At 38.4% G+C, this 17,461-nt stretch overlaps 1 protein-coding gene across 1 annotated transcript; it reads right to left on the bottom strand.

Moving 5' to 3' along the window:
* On the bottom strand, nucleotides 1–10,107 carry desma (desmin a). Its single transcript, XM_055215834.2, has 9 exons — nucleotides 9,475–10,107; nucleotides 7,612–7,672; nucleotides 7,406–7,501; nucleotides 5,252–5,413; nucleotides 5,005–5,130; nucleotides 3,335–3,555; nucleotides 2,329–2,372; nucleotides 2,068–2,168; nucleotides 1–368 (listed from the first exon to the last, which is right to left on the bottom strand). Exons 1-9 carry the CDS (start codon nucleotides 10,029–10,031, stop codon nucleotides 327–329), a joined length of 1,410 nt encoding a protein of 469 aa, XP_055071809.2. The 5' UTR covers nucleotides 10,032–10,107; the 3' UTR covers nucleotides 1–326.
* Nucleotides 10,108–17,461: the final 7,354 nt, after the last annotated feature.

The following is a 17,461-nucleotide window of genomic DNA, read 5'->3' on the forward strand; positions in this document are numbered from 1 at the left end:
TTCAATTTTATAAGAGGAAAATAAAGTGAAACTTTATTAATGTCTTTTGCAGAGGTGGAACACAATTATTTTTAATTTGACCCAACCACACATTCACAAATACTTTCGTACAGAAACTCACTTTGAGTGCACTTTTATGTGCATCACAGGTTTGATTTGACATTTTCCCTCTATTTCACTTGCATTTGTCTTTGTCATCCAAAAATACTGTGGTAATGGATCATGACAATACTGGATATGCGCGTATACACAACCTGAAGCCATCGGTAAAAATACTAGTTAGGGTTATATAGAGATCTGATGAAGTCTAATCTGTTTTGTGGGCTTTACATGATGTCCTCTTGGTGCTGTGTAGATTCGCTGACAACCTGACAAAGTAAAAAAGAGTAACGTTAGTGAGAAAGTGTCTAAAGGGGAGGAATGTGACTCACAGATATGCAAAACTAACAGCACATTAATCTAAAACCACAGGGAGGTGTCATACAAAGTGAATAGAAGATACATAACTAATGAGAAACAGAGAAAGTTAGGAGGGTCTTTATTTTAACTTTCTTAAATGAATACTGGTGCAAGTCTTCATTCATGTTGTGCAGTGAGAAAAAGTGTTTTGCTGAATCTCACAAAGTGTGTGGCAAACCCAATGCATGAAACAGATACAAAGCAGTGATATAAATGTGGATTGGAGGATCTGAGAGTCGACAGTGCTTCAGTGTGCTGGTTACTAGAGATAAGGTTTGGCTTGGGAGAGTGTTTAGGAAAAGGACTATACAATCAAATGAAACGATAAGCCACGGCTCAACTTACACACAAAGCACTAAGGGCGTTCATGCCCTCACTACTGGTCCTAGTCTGGAGTAAAATAGAAAATGGTTTTGAAGATAATGATATATTTACACAAATTCTGTATATAATTCTTTCTTCAAAGCAAGTTTGCCTACTTAAACTAAAGAAGTAAGATTACTTCAAATGTGTCATCTTTATCAAAACGATGTTCAATAAAGTTCCTAAAATGGAATATCACCCATACATGTGTGTACATTTATGCATGTTTGTTTGTATATTATATTTATTTAACAGTCTGACAGTCTGCCATTTAATATTTTGTTAACACATTAATTGCACCATGACAGAAATGGTAATATATTAAAGTGTGTGTTACAAAGACTGTGAACTAGGCTATGTAGTAGGCTACTGAATTTTGGAATTAAACCTTCACAGTTTTTCCACGTTTCTGTGTTCAGGATTAATTGGGCGGGGCAAAAACGGTGGCTTGATGACTCACTGGAGCCACCGCGCATGACCCCGCCCCTAAAATAATCGCGAAAATTCCATTCAGGCTGTAGCAGTATTTGAAATTTGAGAGAAATCCATGTGGCTAGAAGGGATACAGCTACGGCCCAAATCTCGTGAAATCTCGCCGGATAAGCGCTGTTTTTTCCTAATCCTACCCCAAAACCTAACCCTTACACCAACATTTCACTCGATGTATGTCGTAGCTGTATCCTATCGCCAGAACTGCTGTTTTTCATCATAAACACCCAACCTAACCCTAAACCCAACATCTCGCGAGATTTGGCCATAGCTGTATCCCTACTAGCCAGATCCAAATTTTAGCGCTGAAAGCGGACACGCCCCCAGTGTTTGAGAGCAGAGAATTCTGCCTGTTTTTCCAAGATTTTGAACATTTATTTTATTTATTTGGCGGTTTTTTAACCATTTAAATTTGGTGTGGTTAATAACACATTTTCCGACGGTGTCATAAACTGAGAACACAAATAATATTGGACTTTCCACGGACTTTGAATGCTATGGTAGGTTAATTTTTTTGGTTTCAATGAAAACTGTAATGATCTCTGTGGGTCTCTTCTGGTAATGTGCTGGTTATTATCTGGCAAACAGGAACCATAAAACACCATTAACTCTTAATTGTAAAGGCCTAAAACACACACCATTTTAGCGTGTACAGGAATCTTGTAATGGTTTAATGGTAAACAGCTGATGGAATTTCTATATTTCAACACGCATAACAACAAGGTGTGTGTTTGGTTGTTTATATATTTAAGTTACCTCGCCATCACGGGTCTCAATGGTCTTGATGACAACTGTTTTCTTTGAGTGAAGCTCAGATGCACGCTGCTGCTGCTTTTGAGACTGTTCTGGGCTGGTCTCTCTGGCAACACAATTCACAATCTCCACATCATTAAACTCACCCTCACACAGAAAATATATAAACACTGTATTACTGATATCATCTTGAGGTACACCAAAAACAGGCAGGGAGGAGAGCTAAGTATTTAAAAACAAAGGCTTTGTCGCCGCCTCACTTACCTCTGAAACTCAGGCTTGAAAATGATTGCACAGGCAGAGTAATCCTAAAGAAGTGAGACAAATTATAATTTGAAATGAGTTTTTTTACATGAAGATTAAAGGGCACATATTATGCAAAATCCACTTTTACAAGATGTTTGGACATAAATGTGTGTTGACAATGTGTGAACACAACCACCTTACAATGAAACAAAGCAGTCTCAATAGATATGTTGTTTTGATTCTCGTGTTAATGTGACGTCACACAAACAAAGCCCAGTCCAAGGCCACTGACTGACTGATTAATTTTACTCTAAAACTTGTGTGTTTGTTAGCACAATTTAAAGGTGCAGTGTGTAATTTTAAGAAGGATCTCTTGACAGAAATGCAAAATAATATACAAAACTATATTATCAGGGGTGTATAAAGACATTTCATAATGAACCGTTATTTGTTTATTACCTTAGAACGAGACCTTTTTACACCGAGTGTCCCATTACATGGAAGGCGCCATTTTGTGCCGCCATTTTTCTACAGAAGCCCTTAACGGACAATTTTTTTACTAAGTTGTCTCCGAAGATGACATGGTGGCTACCGTAGCTTCTCTATGTGTTTCAAAAGCGAGGGGTGAGCAGTGGACTAAGGCGTTGGTTGCAATTCGCAACCTCACCACTAGATGCCGCTAAAATGTACACACTGCACCTTTAATGCTAATACAGCTAAATATACTATTGTCTCAGACTGTATTCACAGGAGTCAGATTTATTTTTAACCAAAAGTGCTCACTGTCTGTTGGTAAGGAAGTGTGGAGAAGTAGCTCATTTGCATTTAAAAGTACACACATGAAAACAGTGCTTTTTTGCTCCCACCTTAATAGGGGCATTTTGGACATGCAAACAAATGACCTGTGGGGTATTTTGAACTTAAACTTCACAGACACATTCTAGGCACACCTGAGATTTATATTACATCGTGTAAAAATAATATGTGCCCTTTAAGATAAAAACATCTCTCTTGAATATTTTACCTGGTCTCCTCTCCTTCCAGAAGCTTCCTGTAGGTGGCGATCTCTACATCAAGTGCCATCTTTACATTCAGCAGGTCCTGGTATTCACGGAGATGGCGAGCCATTTCATCCTTCATCTTGGTAATCTCACCTTCCAGGCGGGCAATGGTGTCCTGCAGACCACCGGCCTCATGACCCATCCTCTCCTCCATCTCTCTCATCTGCCTCATTAGAGACTCATTCTGCAGGTAAAGTAGAATGAGAATAAATTGATGTACAAAGGAAATGAAAGACGAGTTGAGAATAATTAACTGGAGTATTAAAGTGGCTTTGAGTAAAACTATGTTAGTCTTAAGAAAATAATCTACTGTTCTCCAATTTAGAAGATCAAAGCTTTATAAACTTGCAGTCTCTCATTTGCAACAATGTGAATCAAAACTTTTCATGACATCATTATGCACTATGCTGCACTACTGCTACTTTAGAAGGGGGACTAACTTCCTGTTTCAGTGAAAATTACCGGTAAGTCAATGCATCGAACAAAGCTACACATTTTAAGGCACTTCAGTGGGTCTTTAATAGGTGCAATATAAATTTAAAACAGATCAGTAATGTGCAAAAAAGCTACAATAAAAACTTGCTAACTGTAACGTAGGCCTAATCAACAACATTTCATAATGTGATTAGATTTAAAAACATTTTATTAATACTTCAATTAATTATTAACAATTTTATAAAGTTTATTGCATTATTTTAAACTAATGCATGTTAGCCTGTTGTGTTTTTTCCTGTGTTGATAATAATGTTTTTCAACCATGGTGTACAAAAAGATTAATTTTAATGAGAAGATACATTTTAAAGTCCTTTCATTATGAGTCATCCTTCTTTTAATTATGGTAATATATCAGTAAGGTACAAAGCAGATTTGGGCATTTTAGGTGGGTTGATTAATTATGGTACTATGTTAAAGGCGGAGTCCACGATGTTTGAAAAAAGCGTTGGAAAAGGAGACGGGCCGACTACCAAAACACACTTATAGCCAATCAGCAGCAAGGAGCGTGTCTACTAACCGACATCCTTGCCGGGTTCCGTATGTGTGGGGCGGGTCTATCAACAGAAGGTCCGGATTCTATTGGGGTAGGGGCGTGTTTGTTTAGGTGATTTCAAATATAAACATTGGCTTTCAAACATCGTGGACTCCGCCTTTAATGCTAATGTTATGAACAGTTTTAAACTGTCATCCCATAATGCCCGAAACATTGCTTCTCGATCTACCACACTGTCAGCAAAAAGGTCTGGGTTGGCACCTTTTCAAAAGGCCCTAATAAGAACCATTTAGATACAGATGTGTATAATTGGTACCATTATGCACATTTGGGGTACTAATATGCACTCTTTGGTACCAATATGTGCCTCTTTAGGTGCAAGTCTGTACTTTTTGAAAGGGTACCACCCCAATAGCGACGACTTTGGTGATTTTACTTTATTTCTACTGTATATATTTAGTGAGACAGTAGACTACAGACTATAACTTGAGGCTCTGTACTAAATCAAATTTACTCATCCAGCACCTGGGTAAACACATTAAAGCCTTCATAATTAGTTAAGCTTGAATCAGGTGTAGCTAACATTTGTTTTGGCTTGGGCAAAATCATTTGGTTTCGTGCCCAGAATGATCTTTAAAGACTTACAGTTCCCTTTAGAGAGTCGATCTCACAGGTGTAGGACTGAATCTGGTGACGGTACTCCATGCTCTCCTGCTTGGCCTGTCTCAGAGCATCATTATTCTTGTTTACTGCCTGGTTCAGATCTGACACCTTAAGAAGAAAGAGGACAGGTTACCTCAAACAACTGACTGCTATCAGTCGAGCGAGCTCATCTGGTCACCAGGGACAGTCAGCGTATGAAATATATAGCGAAAAACTCTTTAATACTGACCTTGGATTTGTACCATTCCTCAGCCTCTGCGATATTCTTGGCAGCAATGCCCTCGTACTGCATGCGGATGTCCCTCAGGGCAGCCGTGAGGTCTGGTTTGGACATGTCCATTTGGATCTGCACCTGAGTGTCCTGCATATGGCTTTGCAGCTCACGGATTTCCTACAGGAAAGATGAACATAAGGCTTTAAAATAAAACATTTTACTTGATAACCTGATGCTTGACATGTGTATAAAGCAAGTTGTGAGTGAAGATAAATTCATGCACTGTCAAAAAAAGGGCCCTGAGCTGTTGCCCTTTAAAATGTACCGTTTAGGTACAAATAATAATGAATTCATAATTTGTTAAATTTATATAGCATTCAAAGTAGGGGAATCTCCTCAACCACCACCAATGTGCAGCATCCACTCGGATGATGCGACGGCAGCCATATTGTGCCAGTACGCCCACCACACACCAGCTTATTAGTGGAGAGGTGCGAGACTGATATCACCAATTAGTATTTATGGGGATGATTAGTAGGCCAATGGGCAAGTTTAGCCAGGATCGAGGGGCAACCTTCCGATCTCTCTGATGAAGCCAATACGGAAGTGACTTAAACTGCAATTCATTGACCGGCCGCTTGAGACTGGCTCCAAAAGTGAGTCAATTCCCATAGACCTCCATGTTAAAATGTCCAACTTTACAGTAGAAAATAATATGTTTACAGCCTGGTACAAAAAGTGTTTTTGGTCTGTATAGTTAATTTTGCCCTTCATGACAACTGTGAGGGGTGACGGGGGGCCAAGATGGCGACAGCAGGCAACGCATACTTTAAGCTTCAAAAATTATCTTCACGAACCAATGGGTGACGTCACGGACACTACGTCCATATTTTTTTATAGTCTATGGCCAGGATGCCGGGGCACACCCCTACTCTTTTTCGAAAGACATCCTGGGATTTTTAATGACCACAGAGAGTCAGGACCTCGATTTAATGTCTCATCCGAAGGATGGTGCTTTTTGACAGTATAGTGTCCCCATTACTATACTGGGGTGTTAGGACCCACACAGATCACAGGGTGAGCACCCCCTGCTGGTCTTACTAACATCTCTACCAACAGCAACCTGGTTTATCCAGGAGGTTTCCTATCCAAACACTATCATCAAGTCTATTTCTATCTCATTGGTGTTATTTGGTCAAGATAAGCAGGAAAAGATATGGACCAGCTATTTGCTGGTATAAAATATAGCTCAAATTGTATTTTTTTCTCTCTGTTACAAGTATAGGAATCGCACAACTTTTTCTTTTCCAACCCCCTGCTCACAGCTGTGTCTCAGAGAATCTGTCTCTGTTTAATTATAGGGGTGCATCTGTTTTACAGACTTACGCTGCCCTCTCACTGTCAGGGCCAGCTGACACGTACACACACACACACACGCGCGCTCACAAACACACACGTGGCTATTTCATCATTATGCAGAAAGGGCATTTAAAGACCTTGAGTTCATAGGCCTGTCAGTTAAAGGTCATTGTATGTGTTGTACGTTAGGAATGAGGTGGGGAACACTGGGGGGCTAAAACAAGCCACTCAACCACTATTGAGCTCTCTACATTATTAAAGTTTAAACATCAGATTTTTTGTATCAGATAGAGATGTGTCACTGGTAGTTTTGTTAAAACGATTCTCCAGCCATATTAAAATTAAAATTACCCCATGATGTAATCACCCTCAAGAAATCTGAGATGCACATGTCCATCATCTTTCCGACAAACACATTTGGGGTTATTTTAGTAAATGTCTTTTTTAAGCTTTATAATAATAGAAAACAGGGATCAGGAAACAACTTATGATTTTAAACCCCCCAAAAATTGCATCTATCCTTTACAAAAGTAATCCACTCGGCTTCAAGGAGTTAATAAAGGTCTTATGTGGGAATCGATGCCAAGTGAATTGAGTGCAAGATGGTGTCATTACCTGAAGCCATTTATTACGCAGATGACCTTTATTAACCCCTTGGAGCCACGTGGATTACTCTTGTGAAGTATGGATGCACTTTCTGAGGCCTAAAGTCAGAGGTTGTTTCCTGATCCATGTTTTCAACCATTATAAAGTGTGGAAGAGCAAGGACATTTAGTAAAATAACTCTAATAACTGGGAATAAATACCGACCTCCTCATGGATCCTCTTGAGGAAGGCAATTTCCTCCTGAAGACTCTCAATACGTCTTTCCAGGTCCAGCCTGGACAGAGTTGCAGCATCTACGTCCTGGTGAAACCAGATAAAACATTGGTTTGATTGGTTTGTAATTTTATGTGTATCTTGAGAGTTCATTGGAAACTAAAGGTTTTCCAGAAACATTCATGTAAGAAACTTACAGCTCTAAAAGCAGAGAGGTTGTTCTCAGCTTCTTCTTTCTGGTGGATTTCTTCCTGAAGTCTGTGGAGGAACGAGAAAGAATGATCTTTATAACATTGAAGTGTTTATGAACTGTACAGTAAGCACGAAACATGTCTCAACTTTACATTTCTAAATGTTGCTATTCTGATTTTCCCATGCAATTTTAAATACATTTGTTATTTTGTTATACAGGAACTCCTTCATGGCCATGACTACCATGATTTGAATGTACTTAGTCTTTAAAATATGTTAACGGATTCTTGTCATATTGCCATTCCTTCATGCAAAGAGATCAAAATGGCACGCTATACTCCAACATACTACTTGAATTCATACCCTTCATAGATCTAATGTAAACGTCTCCAACTATTCTAAAATGGTATGTTGCAAGTGTGCCAGATATCTGATTTCAAGGGTATGATTGTTGGCCGTCAGCTGGTATCTGATATTTTCATCAGGGAGATGAAAGGAGTCATCCTTAAATAAAACCATGGCACAGTTGGTGACTTTATGGCAATAGAAAATAGCAAAGAGAGCCTTGATAATCAGAATCAAGTTTGAAAACCATTTAGTTGGTTTTAATCAGTCCTCATAATTGCCATACTGTACTTAGCAATGGGACAGTCCATTGTAAAAATAAATTGTCTATTTTAGAAATGGCTAGCAATTGCTTTTAGTAGGCATTGGACGGTTATCATAAATTACTGTTGATAATGTGGGGCACTCTAAGTGGGTCTCTTGAGTGGGTTGCACCCAGACACACAGACCCCTCACACACACACAGGCTATAAGTGAGATAAGGGTTATTTTAAGGGATGCGCATTCTCTGAAGTGCCGGGTGGGATATTGAGGAGATAATTTTAGCAGTCTAATCTGGCCAGTAATATGACTCTGGGTCTTTTTGCAAATGGAAATAACACTCTTTACTTTTATCATAAACAGCAATGAATGAGTCGGTCACTGCTTGGGGATTATTGAGGTGTTTATGACCCCTCTTTTCTCCAAATGCTATTGTAAGTTTTATGTGATAATGTGCCTGGATGTCACAGATTTCTAATGCATTCCTTCATGATCAAATGTCTTACATTAGGCACTTTTATCCAAAAGTGCGTTCAATTTATACATGTGTGTCCCCTGCACTGTCTGGGGAAAAAAGGTTAAATATTGTCCTATGATGTCACTGTGGCAGTACTCTTTAAAAAGTCCTAATATGTACAATTTAAGTTACGATATGAATACATTTTATAGCAGTATTTTCTCTCGAAGGTACTAATATGAACTGTTTAGGTGCAAAAGTATACTTTTTGAAGCTATAGGGACCATTTTTGTCTGGCAGAAGGGACTGAACCAATGACATTTGAACCGATAACTCAATGCCCTACCATCTGAGGAACATATCTTTTATTTCGTTTTCTTATGTAAGGTTCACATTAAAGTTAATTAGTGAGGGAACTGTAAGTAGATAATGTCATTTTCCAAATGAACAGTTCAATGACACATACAAGAGTTATGGGTACTGTCATGACGCGTTCCAATTTTATTGTATGTGACTTCTTCAAGGACACATTTATAATAAATGTCACTTCGCCATCAAAAAGCATGTGATTATGACTGGGAGTACTAGTACTGGATGCACTATTTTCTCTTTACTGTATGAATATTAAAAATCTGACTTAGAAATATCTGCCCCGGCACTATGCTGCCATCCCAGATATGTAGGCTGTCAAAATAATACATTTACTGATATAATATTAAGGAAATATATAACTCTGGATCTAAATCATTACATTTGAACTAAATGTCATCCATAGCTTTAAATCTTAAAGTCTTCAACCTCTTACCTCATTTTTAGTTTCTGTAGGTCATCAGCCAGGTTATCCCTCTCTACCTCAACGCGAGATCTCTCATTGGTCACGGCCTCCACCTGTCTGCGCAGCTCTCTCATCTCCTCCTCGTACATCTCTGCGATACGCGTGGGCTCGCGACCCTTCAGGCGTTCGATCTCCACCACCAGCGTTTGGTTCTGCTGTTCCAGGAAGCGCACCTTCTCGATGTAGCTGGCAAAGCGGTCATTGAGATGTTGCAGCTCGGCCTTCTCATTTGTGCGCGTGCTGAGGAAGTCCTGGTTCATGGCGTCGGCCAGGTTGAAGTCCAGCTTTTCCCCACCATAAGAACGGACCCTCGATCCCCCACCGTATGAGGAACTGGATGCACGGTGGCTGCCGAAAGAGGGAATGGAGGTCTTGGACACCTCATAAACTCTGGAGGACATACGTGAAGACCCAGTGGAACCACGACCAGAGAAGACGGAGGGGCTCAATCCAGATCCCAGGCCAGAGCCGAAGGTACGGCGGTAGGAGGAAGCCGTTTCGGCGGAAGCTGAATAGGATTTGCTCATGACTGGGTCTTGGAGGTTTGTACGGTGTGCTGATGTTGTGTCGGTTTGGGTTGTGTGGCTGAATGAGGATCAAGTGGCAAAGCTAGACTATATATATAGTGGAGCTCCCAACCCATATGTTCCCGCCCACTTATTCACAGTTATGACCCCACACATTGTCACCCCGTTTCTCTCTCTCTCTCTGGTTTATCAGCTGTCATGAGGTCTGGTTTCCAGCAACTGGACGGGGGTTTGAGCTGATCGGGCAGGAGGTGGAGCAGGCCACGTCGTGTAAAACGTGGTGTCACGTCTTCTGTATAAGAGGTTGCATACCAGGAAGAGCTCTTGTACCAAATATTACAAAAACATAGAATGATGTATAATGGATTATCGTGCCTGTTTAAATGTTTAAATCAAAAGGTTTGCAATGTATTTAAAAAGCTATATAATGAATGTTACATTAGTTTTGCTTTAATTTTGCGAAACTTTGTCTCTCCACCTTTTTTTGAGTAACAGGTGACTTCCCTTTCATGGTAAAATACTGGCTGTGCATCCATTGGGTCCACATGGGTTGATCAAAACTAAAACGGTTTGCACACTCTAAAAATGTCTGGGTTATTTTAATGGGTAAATATTGGACAGAACACACTGCTGGGTTAAAATTGACCCAATGCTGTTTTTTAACCCAACTGCTGGGTTATTATACCCCATGGTTCCATAAAAACAACCAAACAAAGGGTCATTTTTAGCCAAGCATGGGATAATTTTAACCAACATGTGTTCTGTCCAACATTCACCCATTATGGGTCAAAAATAACCCAGCCATTTTTAGCGTGCACAACATACGTGCCAAAAGAAATGGACCTGACATTTCAAAAGGTTACAATTATTTAACAAGGATATGAGAGACATTAAACTACTTAGCCTAGTGTAATGCTGGTTTGTTTAACCTATGGTTGGATAAAATGTAAGCAAATCCAGCATCAAACCCAGAAGTGTCCATGTTGACCCAACCATGGGTTGAAAAAGCATTTTTTAGAGTGTGATTTTCAGGGACAACCATCGGCTATCATTACAAAACGTATGACTAATGCGTAAGGAATAATTGATGTTGGGCCGTTGAATTATAAGAAAACAATGCACACCCAAGGTGGCAACGCCATGGTGGCGTTACACGGCTGGTGTGCATCACTTTCAAACAACTAAAAGGACCGGAGTCAGTTATTCCGCTTATACCACGGTTACCTCAAATATTGCTCTGGTGCCTATTTTTAAGACATTTTAAAGGTTAGGCATGCGGTTATTGAAAAATAATCAACACTTATGGAACATTTCTAAGCCAATCAGAATACAGCATTCAGTAGGTCCGTGGTATAAATAAGGAATAATTGACGACGGGCCATTGAATTATAAGTAAATAATGCACACCCAAGGTGCAATGCGGAGTGTAATGCAAAGTGGAGTGCTGTTACACCGCGGGTGTGCATTATTTTCAAACAACTCAATGGCCCGTCGTCAACCATTCCTCTTATACCACGGTTACCACAAACATTGCTCTGGTGCCTATTTTTAATAGGTGTGCGGTTATCAGAAATTAATGCATACCCACGGAACATTTCTAAGCTAATCATAATACAGCATTCAACAGACCCGGGGTATAAAGACGACTATTCCAGAAAGCCATTTTACAGATCCATTACCTTTCCTAATTTATGTTACATTTATGCATGCGGCAGATACTTACAGTATGTTACAAGGTATACATTTTTTTATCAACATTCATATTCCTGCATTCTAACCCTTTTGCGCTTTTAACCCAATGCTCTACCACAGGGCTACATAGGATCAGCTACACAGGACATGGGCCATTAACTTTTTATTAAAACTAAAAAAATATTGAAGTAACTGTATATTAGCAATATAAAATACATGCAATGCCAAAAAAACTGTTCTGTATACACGAACAGTCTGTGTTGGCTCTGTACTGTCCCGTAGGCCAGCCATAGTGACTAAGAGCCCAGTGTTACTTCCCAGCTGCTGCTCTAATATCTATTAATAGATCCCCAGTCTGAACCCCATCACTATTTCCTTAGGCCGTCTCGCTTCCCAACTCAGAATGCTTGACTAAGAATATTAATATGTTTATGAAGAATAAACATCATGAGTCAAAAGCTATTAATTTAATGATTTAAATGCTAATGATGAGTCAGTACTCTATCTAAATGCACTTGTGTGAATGAAGTTATATTTTAATTGTGTCCCTGGTTTCAGAAAGTGCCCCGGGGAACTTACTTATTTACTTATACTAATAAATATTTACAGATGTGCACTGTCTAAAGACTTAACCAGAGAATTTCTGAGTGAGAATGAAGCGTATCCAACACTTAAACCTGTATGAGTTTTTTTTCCTTCTGTTAAACACAAAAGAAGGTATATTAATAAATGATGGTAAGCACAGAGTTGATGGTACCCATTGACTTCCATAGTAGGTGAATGGGTACCATCAACTGTGTACTTAGCATCATTTATCAATATATCTTCTTATGCGTTCAAGACAAGAAAGAAACTCATATAGGTTTAGAACGAAACAAGAGTGAATAATTTTTGGGTAAACTATCCTTTTAACACAACAATCCTCTTCCAAGTGAGCTACAGGAACGCAGCATGTGTTCCAATACATAGTGCCACATCATGAGTGTAAAAATCACATTTATTTTTGGCGCATCATGAGATCAGGTTCAGGAAATTCTCAGAGGAATTCTGGGACGGGCATGTGTCACGAGGGAAGAATTGTGATAAGGACAGACCACGCAAAGTTTACGTTGCAAGGTAACCACAAACAGAAATTCAGCTTTGCTCCCCACCTATAGCTGTCATTCATTTACTTAAATTATTTATTTTACAATGTCTATGCACAGAGGAACTTATTACATTAGATAACTAATGTAATCTTATCCAAATCACATCACAATGCATACTGTTTATTATTCTTTATTTGTCTGTCACATGCTTGGGAGTTAAACCTGTGGCATTGGCATTGCTGGCACTATGCATACCAGTTGGGACACAGGTACTCACAATTTGAAAGTTGTTACTATAAATAACAGATGCAAATAGATCCAAATTAAACATTTGGATTTAAATTGATTGCTAATGTAATGGCTGACACAATGACAAATAACTTTCTTTAAAGCAACACTATGTAGTTTTTTTACCTTTAAATAATGTCTCTAAAATTATTTCAGTGATAGAACAACTTTTAACTGGACAAATTGTACTGTTGCTGCAACCTGAGCAGCCTCCTAGCTGCTACAAGCACACTCTGAAAATGGCGGTGGAGGGTAGGAAACACAACCCCGCCCCTCCCCCTGCCTGCAGAAGAGTGTCTGATACCAGGCACTGTTGCGCTTTTCAACCACATGGGGGAGCTGTAAGTCATTATTACATGGAAACTACATAGTGTTGCTTTAAAGTCTTGGCATTTCATTATTGACATTTTTAATCTATTTTAAACCATTTCAAATGATAGTGACATTAACAAAATGCTCAAAGTTTTAAAAGACTGTTATTGTTTCACTGACGGAGGAGTTCAACAAAGTCAAAAATCTGCTACAATAAATCACTTCATGTCAAATCATTAAAACGTAATATACTTTTGAATAACATGTGTCCTTGTCCCATACTAAATCAGTTTTAACTGTTCCTGCATTAGCATGACCTGTACCGATGACATGCAGACATAGGGGATTGGTAGTATAGATGTCAGGGGAATATAATGTCTAAATGCCAAGGCATGTGAACCCAAGGATAGGCAGGGGATATGGGAAGTGGTGGGACGTACCCAGTGGGTCATCTTTCAAAAACACCCTACGGCTGTCTTAGCAACCCACCAAACAAACATTCACAGACTCCAGCAAGTAAAATACCATGGCAGAGGATAATATGGACTTTAACAAGGAAACCATTTCAAACATGTTAAATATAGAATCCGTCTGTTAAACATACATGACCCTGACTGTAAAATTTAGGCTAAAGTCTCATAATCTGATTATGATATTAGGAGCTTTAAAATTTGGTTTCATTCATTGATTTCAGTCTTTGACATTAACTTATTCATTCATTAAAGATATCAAGGTTATATTTTCACACAATGTTCTTTACATTATGTAGTAGGATGATTTAATGTGGGTTTTCACAGATGGGGTGACATATAAGCAAATATTGTATTTTTGCTTTTCTGCTTAAAATAGCTAAAAATCATTCACTAGAAAAACAGTTCAACATTTTGATTAGACAAATATATGTAAGGCTAAATTATTTTTATAATTATTCTTTTCATGGGAACTAAATATTTTGCATTGCAGAAATGAACATTATGTTTCTGAACATTATATGTAACTCCAGTAGAAGGTGTATGGCAAAGTTTATGCTACAATGACAGTATCTGTACAGATGGTGGCAGCAGATCTCTACCTAATCGAGTGCATAGTCCACACCATTGCAAAATTACATGTTGTTCTAAACCTGTTTGAATTTCTTTATCTGTTGAACACACAGTAGACTGTACGCATTGACTTCCATAGTAGTTGTTATTCCTATGGAAGTCAATGGATACAGTCTATTGTGTGATTACCATCAGAGTTGGGCAAAGATACATCAAAATGTGTTTTTGAAGCTTTGATTTCTGTTTACAGTGCGCAATATAACATGTGTTCCTGTTTCGCGGTATTTTCCACACAATTTACTTATCTGTATAACGCTGTTTTCACTGTCCTCAAACTGGCCGATGTCTTCCTTGTTCTACGAAGTCCCTCCTTCAGAAATACCTATCAAGCACAGTTGCCAACTCTCGCGAGACAAATACGCAACTGCAGCTTCAAAAACAAGCCCATGAACAAGCCCAATATTATAATATTATTTAGTTTCAGCATTATAATGTATTATTTATTACCAATAAATGAGCCTGCAACATATTAGGCTAAACTGAAACCTTTAATTTATTAAAAAAGGATAAACAAATAATTTAGCAAATCTTCTTCCAATATATCTCCGATCACCTGTGAGGCTGAGATGGAAAAAGAGGGGAAAACAAGGAGGAAAAGACAAGAACATTAAATGCGGAGTCCACGATGTTTGAAAAACGCGTTGGAAAAGGAGATGGGCCGACTACCAAAACACACTTATAGCCAATCAAATCAAATCAAATGCAGGGTTGCGTATGTGTGGGGCGGGTCTATCAACAGAAGGTCCAAATTCTATTGGGGTAGGGGCGTGTTTGTTTAGGTGATTTCAAATATCAACATTGGCTTTCAAACATCATGGACCCCGCCTTTAATAGGAGCTGTAACATATTTATATTATGTTTCATATGTATCTACTTTTAGTATAAGACTACTTGTTTTATACATTACATATGCATAAATACATCACAAAAACATTAAAAGGCTAACGTTAGTTTAACATTAGTTTCGCGGAGTTCCCTCTCGCGAGCGTGCCCGCTGCCTGCACAGTGAACGTGACTTTTCTCCAATGAGGGGGAGAAGGGGGCGGATTCGGTGGGATGTTTTTAGGAATTACGCCACATCACTTATATAAGCTGTGAGCAGACATCAGTGCATTGGATATTGAGAAAACGGCAACCATAAATGTAAAGAAAACAGCTTTTCCTAACAAGCAACCTTATTTTTTAAATAAGCCCAAAAAACCACAACCCGTGATTTTTTAATGCGACTTGCCAAAATAAGAAGCCCAAAGTCGCGTATTAAGCGGACTTGGCAACTCTGCTATCAAGTTTTGATTGTGTAGTTTGTTTAGTGTGTTTTTTTGATGCAATAGCAGCTTAGCTTGCGACTGACGTATTCCTGTGGGCGGAGTTTAGTCAGAAAACTGTTCTACTGACGTCATTAAAGCTGGAAGTAGAGGGCTGTAGTCCAAACCGACTGTTCGCTGTAGGCTTCAAAGGCGAATTCTGTTAAAGAAAATATATCGCCTGGCAGTGAACTTTGAGCTTTATCATTTTACAGGTATTATTTATGCTATTATAGCAACATTACACATTATAGGGTTTAAAAAATGGGACCAGAAAGAACGTGACCTTTAAAATAAAATACCAAATACCTTAGTTTTAAGTGTATAATAAAAAAAAATTATTTTTGTATTTTAAAAATACTAATAAAATATTAAAGGGTGCATGAATTTTCCATGCAAACCTTCCATCAGTTGATCTATTGGTTTACCATTACATTGACTCTGATTGAGTCATGCAAAAATGCAACTGGTAACGAAGGGCCTCCGAAGGGTATCCGTGTTGTAGAGGGGCTAACAGTAAAAGCTGCTGCTACACGTAAGTTTAGAACAATATTGTGGCATTAAAATCCCAGTTGTTGTTGTACAACACTGAAACGCTTTGTTTTTCATGCACAACCAACACAGGCTAAAAGTTGCATTCTAAACTATTTAGCATATGGCTACTAAAACAAACATCAAAACTTAACATGAACTTTAAAAATTATAGCAAATTATGCAAAAAATTATGAAAAGCTGGCAGCCTGCAAGTTTCTTATGCCACCTTTCATATCAATTTTCTGGTCGAGGGTTGGGCAAACTTGTCATTAGGCACCAATCAGAGGCCGCATTTCTATGATGTCATCATGTAGACTTCTTACAAAGTATTTTACAGTATTTTAAAAATACAAACACTAAGTATTTTGATACAAAATATGAAGGTGTTTTCGTCAACCCTATCAAATACAAATTACTAAATACTCTTTTGTATTTGAAATACGTATAAAAAATGCCCATATCTGCTTACCATCATTTATCAAAATACCGTCTTTTGTGTTCAACAGAATAAAGAAACTCATAAAGGTTTATAGGATGAGAAAATAATAACAGAATTTTAATTTAAACTATCCCTTTAATAGCATATAATAGCAAATTATAGCATCAATTTACTGTACCATTTATATTGTGCGGTTATATGAATTATAACAAGTAAAAAGATTAGCTTCTGCAGTCCCCAAACATGTTATTTAACCACAACATCAACAACCCATTCTTTTTTATAGGTAAACTAGCTGCCATATAGTGTATATAATGCTGACCTTTTCCTTCCTCCATATAACACTCATATAAGATTCCATGATTTTTGTTTTTACACCTCAATATACATTATCATCAGCAAACAAGGCAATAATCTGTAACATATAAAAATGTAAACAATTTGTTGAAGAAATATAGGCTACACCACATTTCATTGAGACCAACAACAACAAAAAAAACATCAAAATGCCATTTACGTCACAAGAAAGGGGACAAAGGACTGATAAAAAGAGCCAGTGTACATATCACATATCAAAGAAAAAGATTAAAGGACTCCACATAAGTCTCTTGGGCTCGCTATGACGCAATTGCGGGTCTCCGCCACATCTCAGCAGGCAGAGCGTGACTCC

This window comes from Misgurnus anguillicaudatus, chromosome 17, assembly GCF_027580225.2.
Source record: "Misgurnus anguillicaudatus chromosome 17, ASM2758022v2, whole genome shotgun sequence".
Lineage (NCBI taxonomy): Eukaryota > Metazoa > Chordata > Actinopteri > Cypriniformes > Cobitidae > Misgurnus > Misgurnus anguillicaudatus.

Coding starts and splice junctions, on each gene's coding strand:
- desma (XM_055215834.2), bottom strand. CDS start 10,031: ATGAGCAAATCCTATTCAGCTTCCGCCGAAACGGCTTCCTCCTACCGC. Junction 7,673..9,474: donor CTACAGAAACTAAAAATGAG/GTAAGAGGTTGA, acceptor GTTCCTCCACAG/ACTTCAGGAAGAAATCCACC. Junction 369..2,067: donor TTGAGACCCGTGATGGCGAG/GTAACTTAAATA, acceptor TTACTTTGTCAG/GTTGTCAGCGAATCTACACA.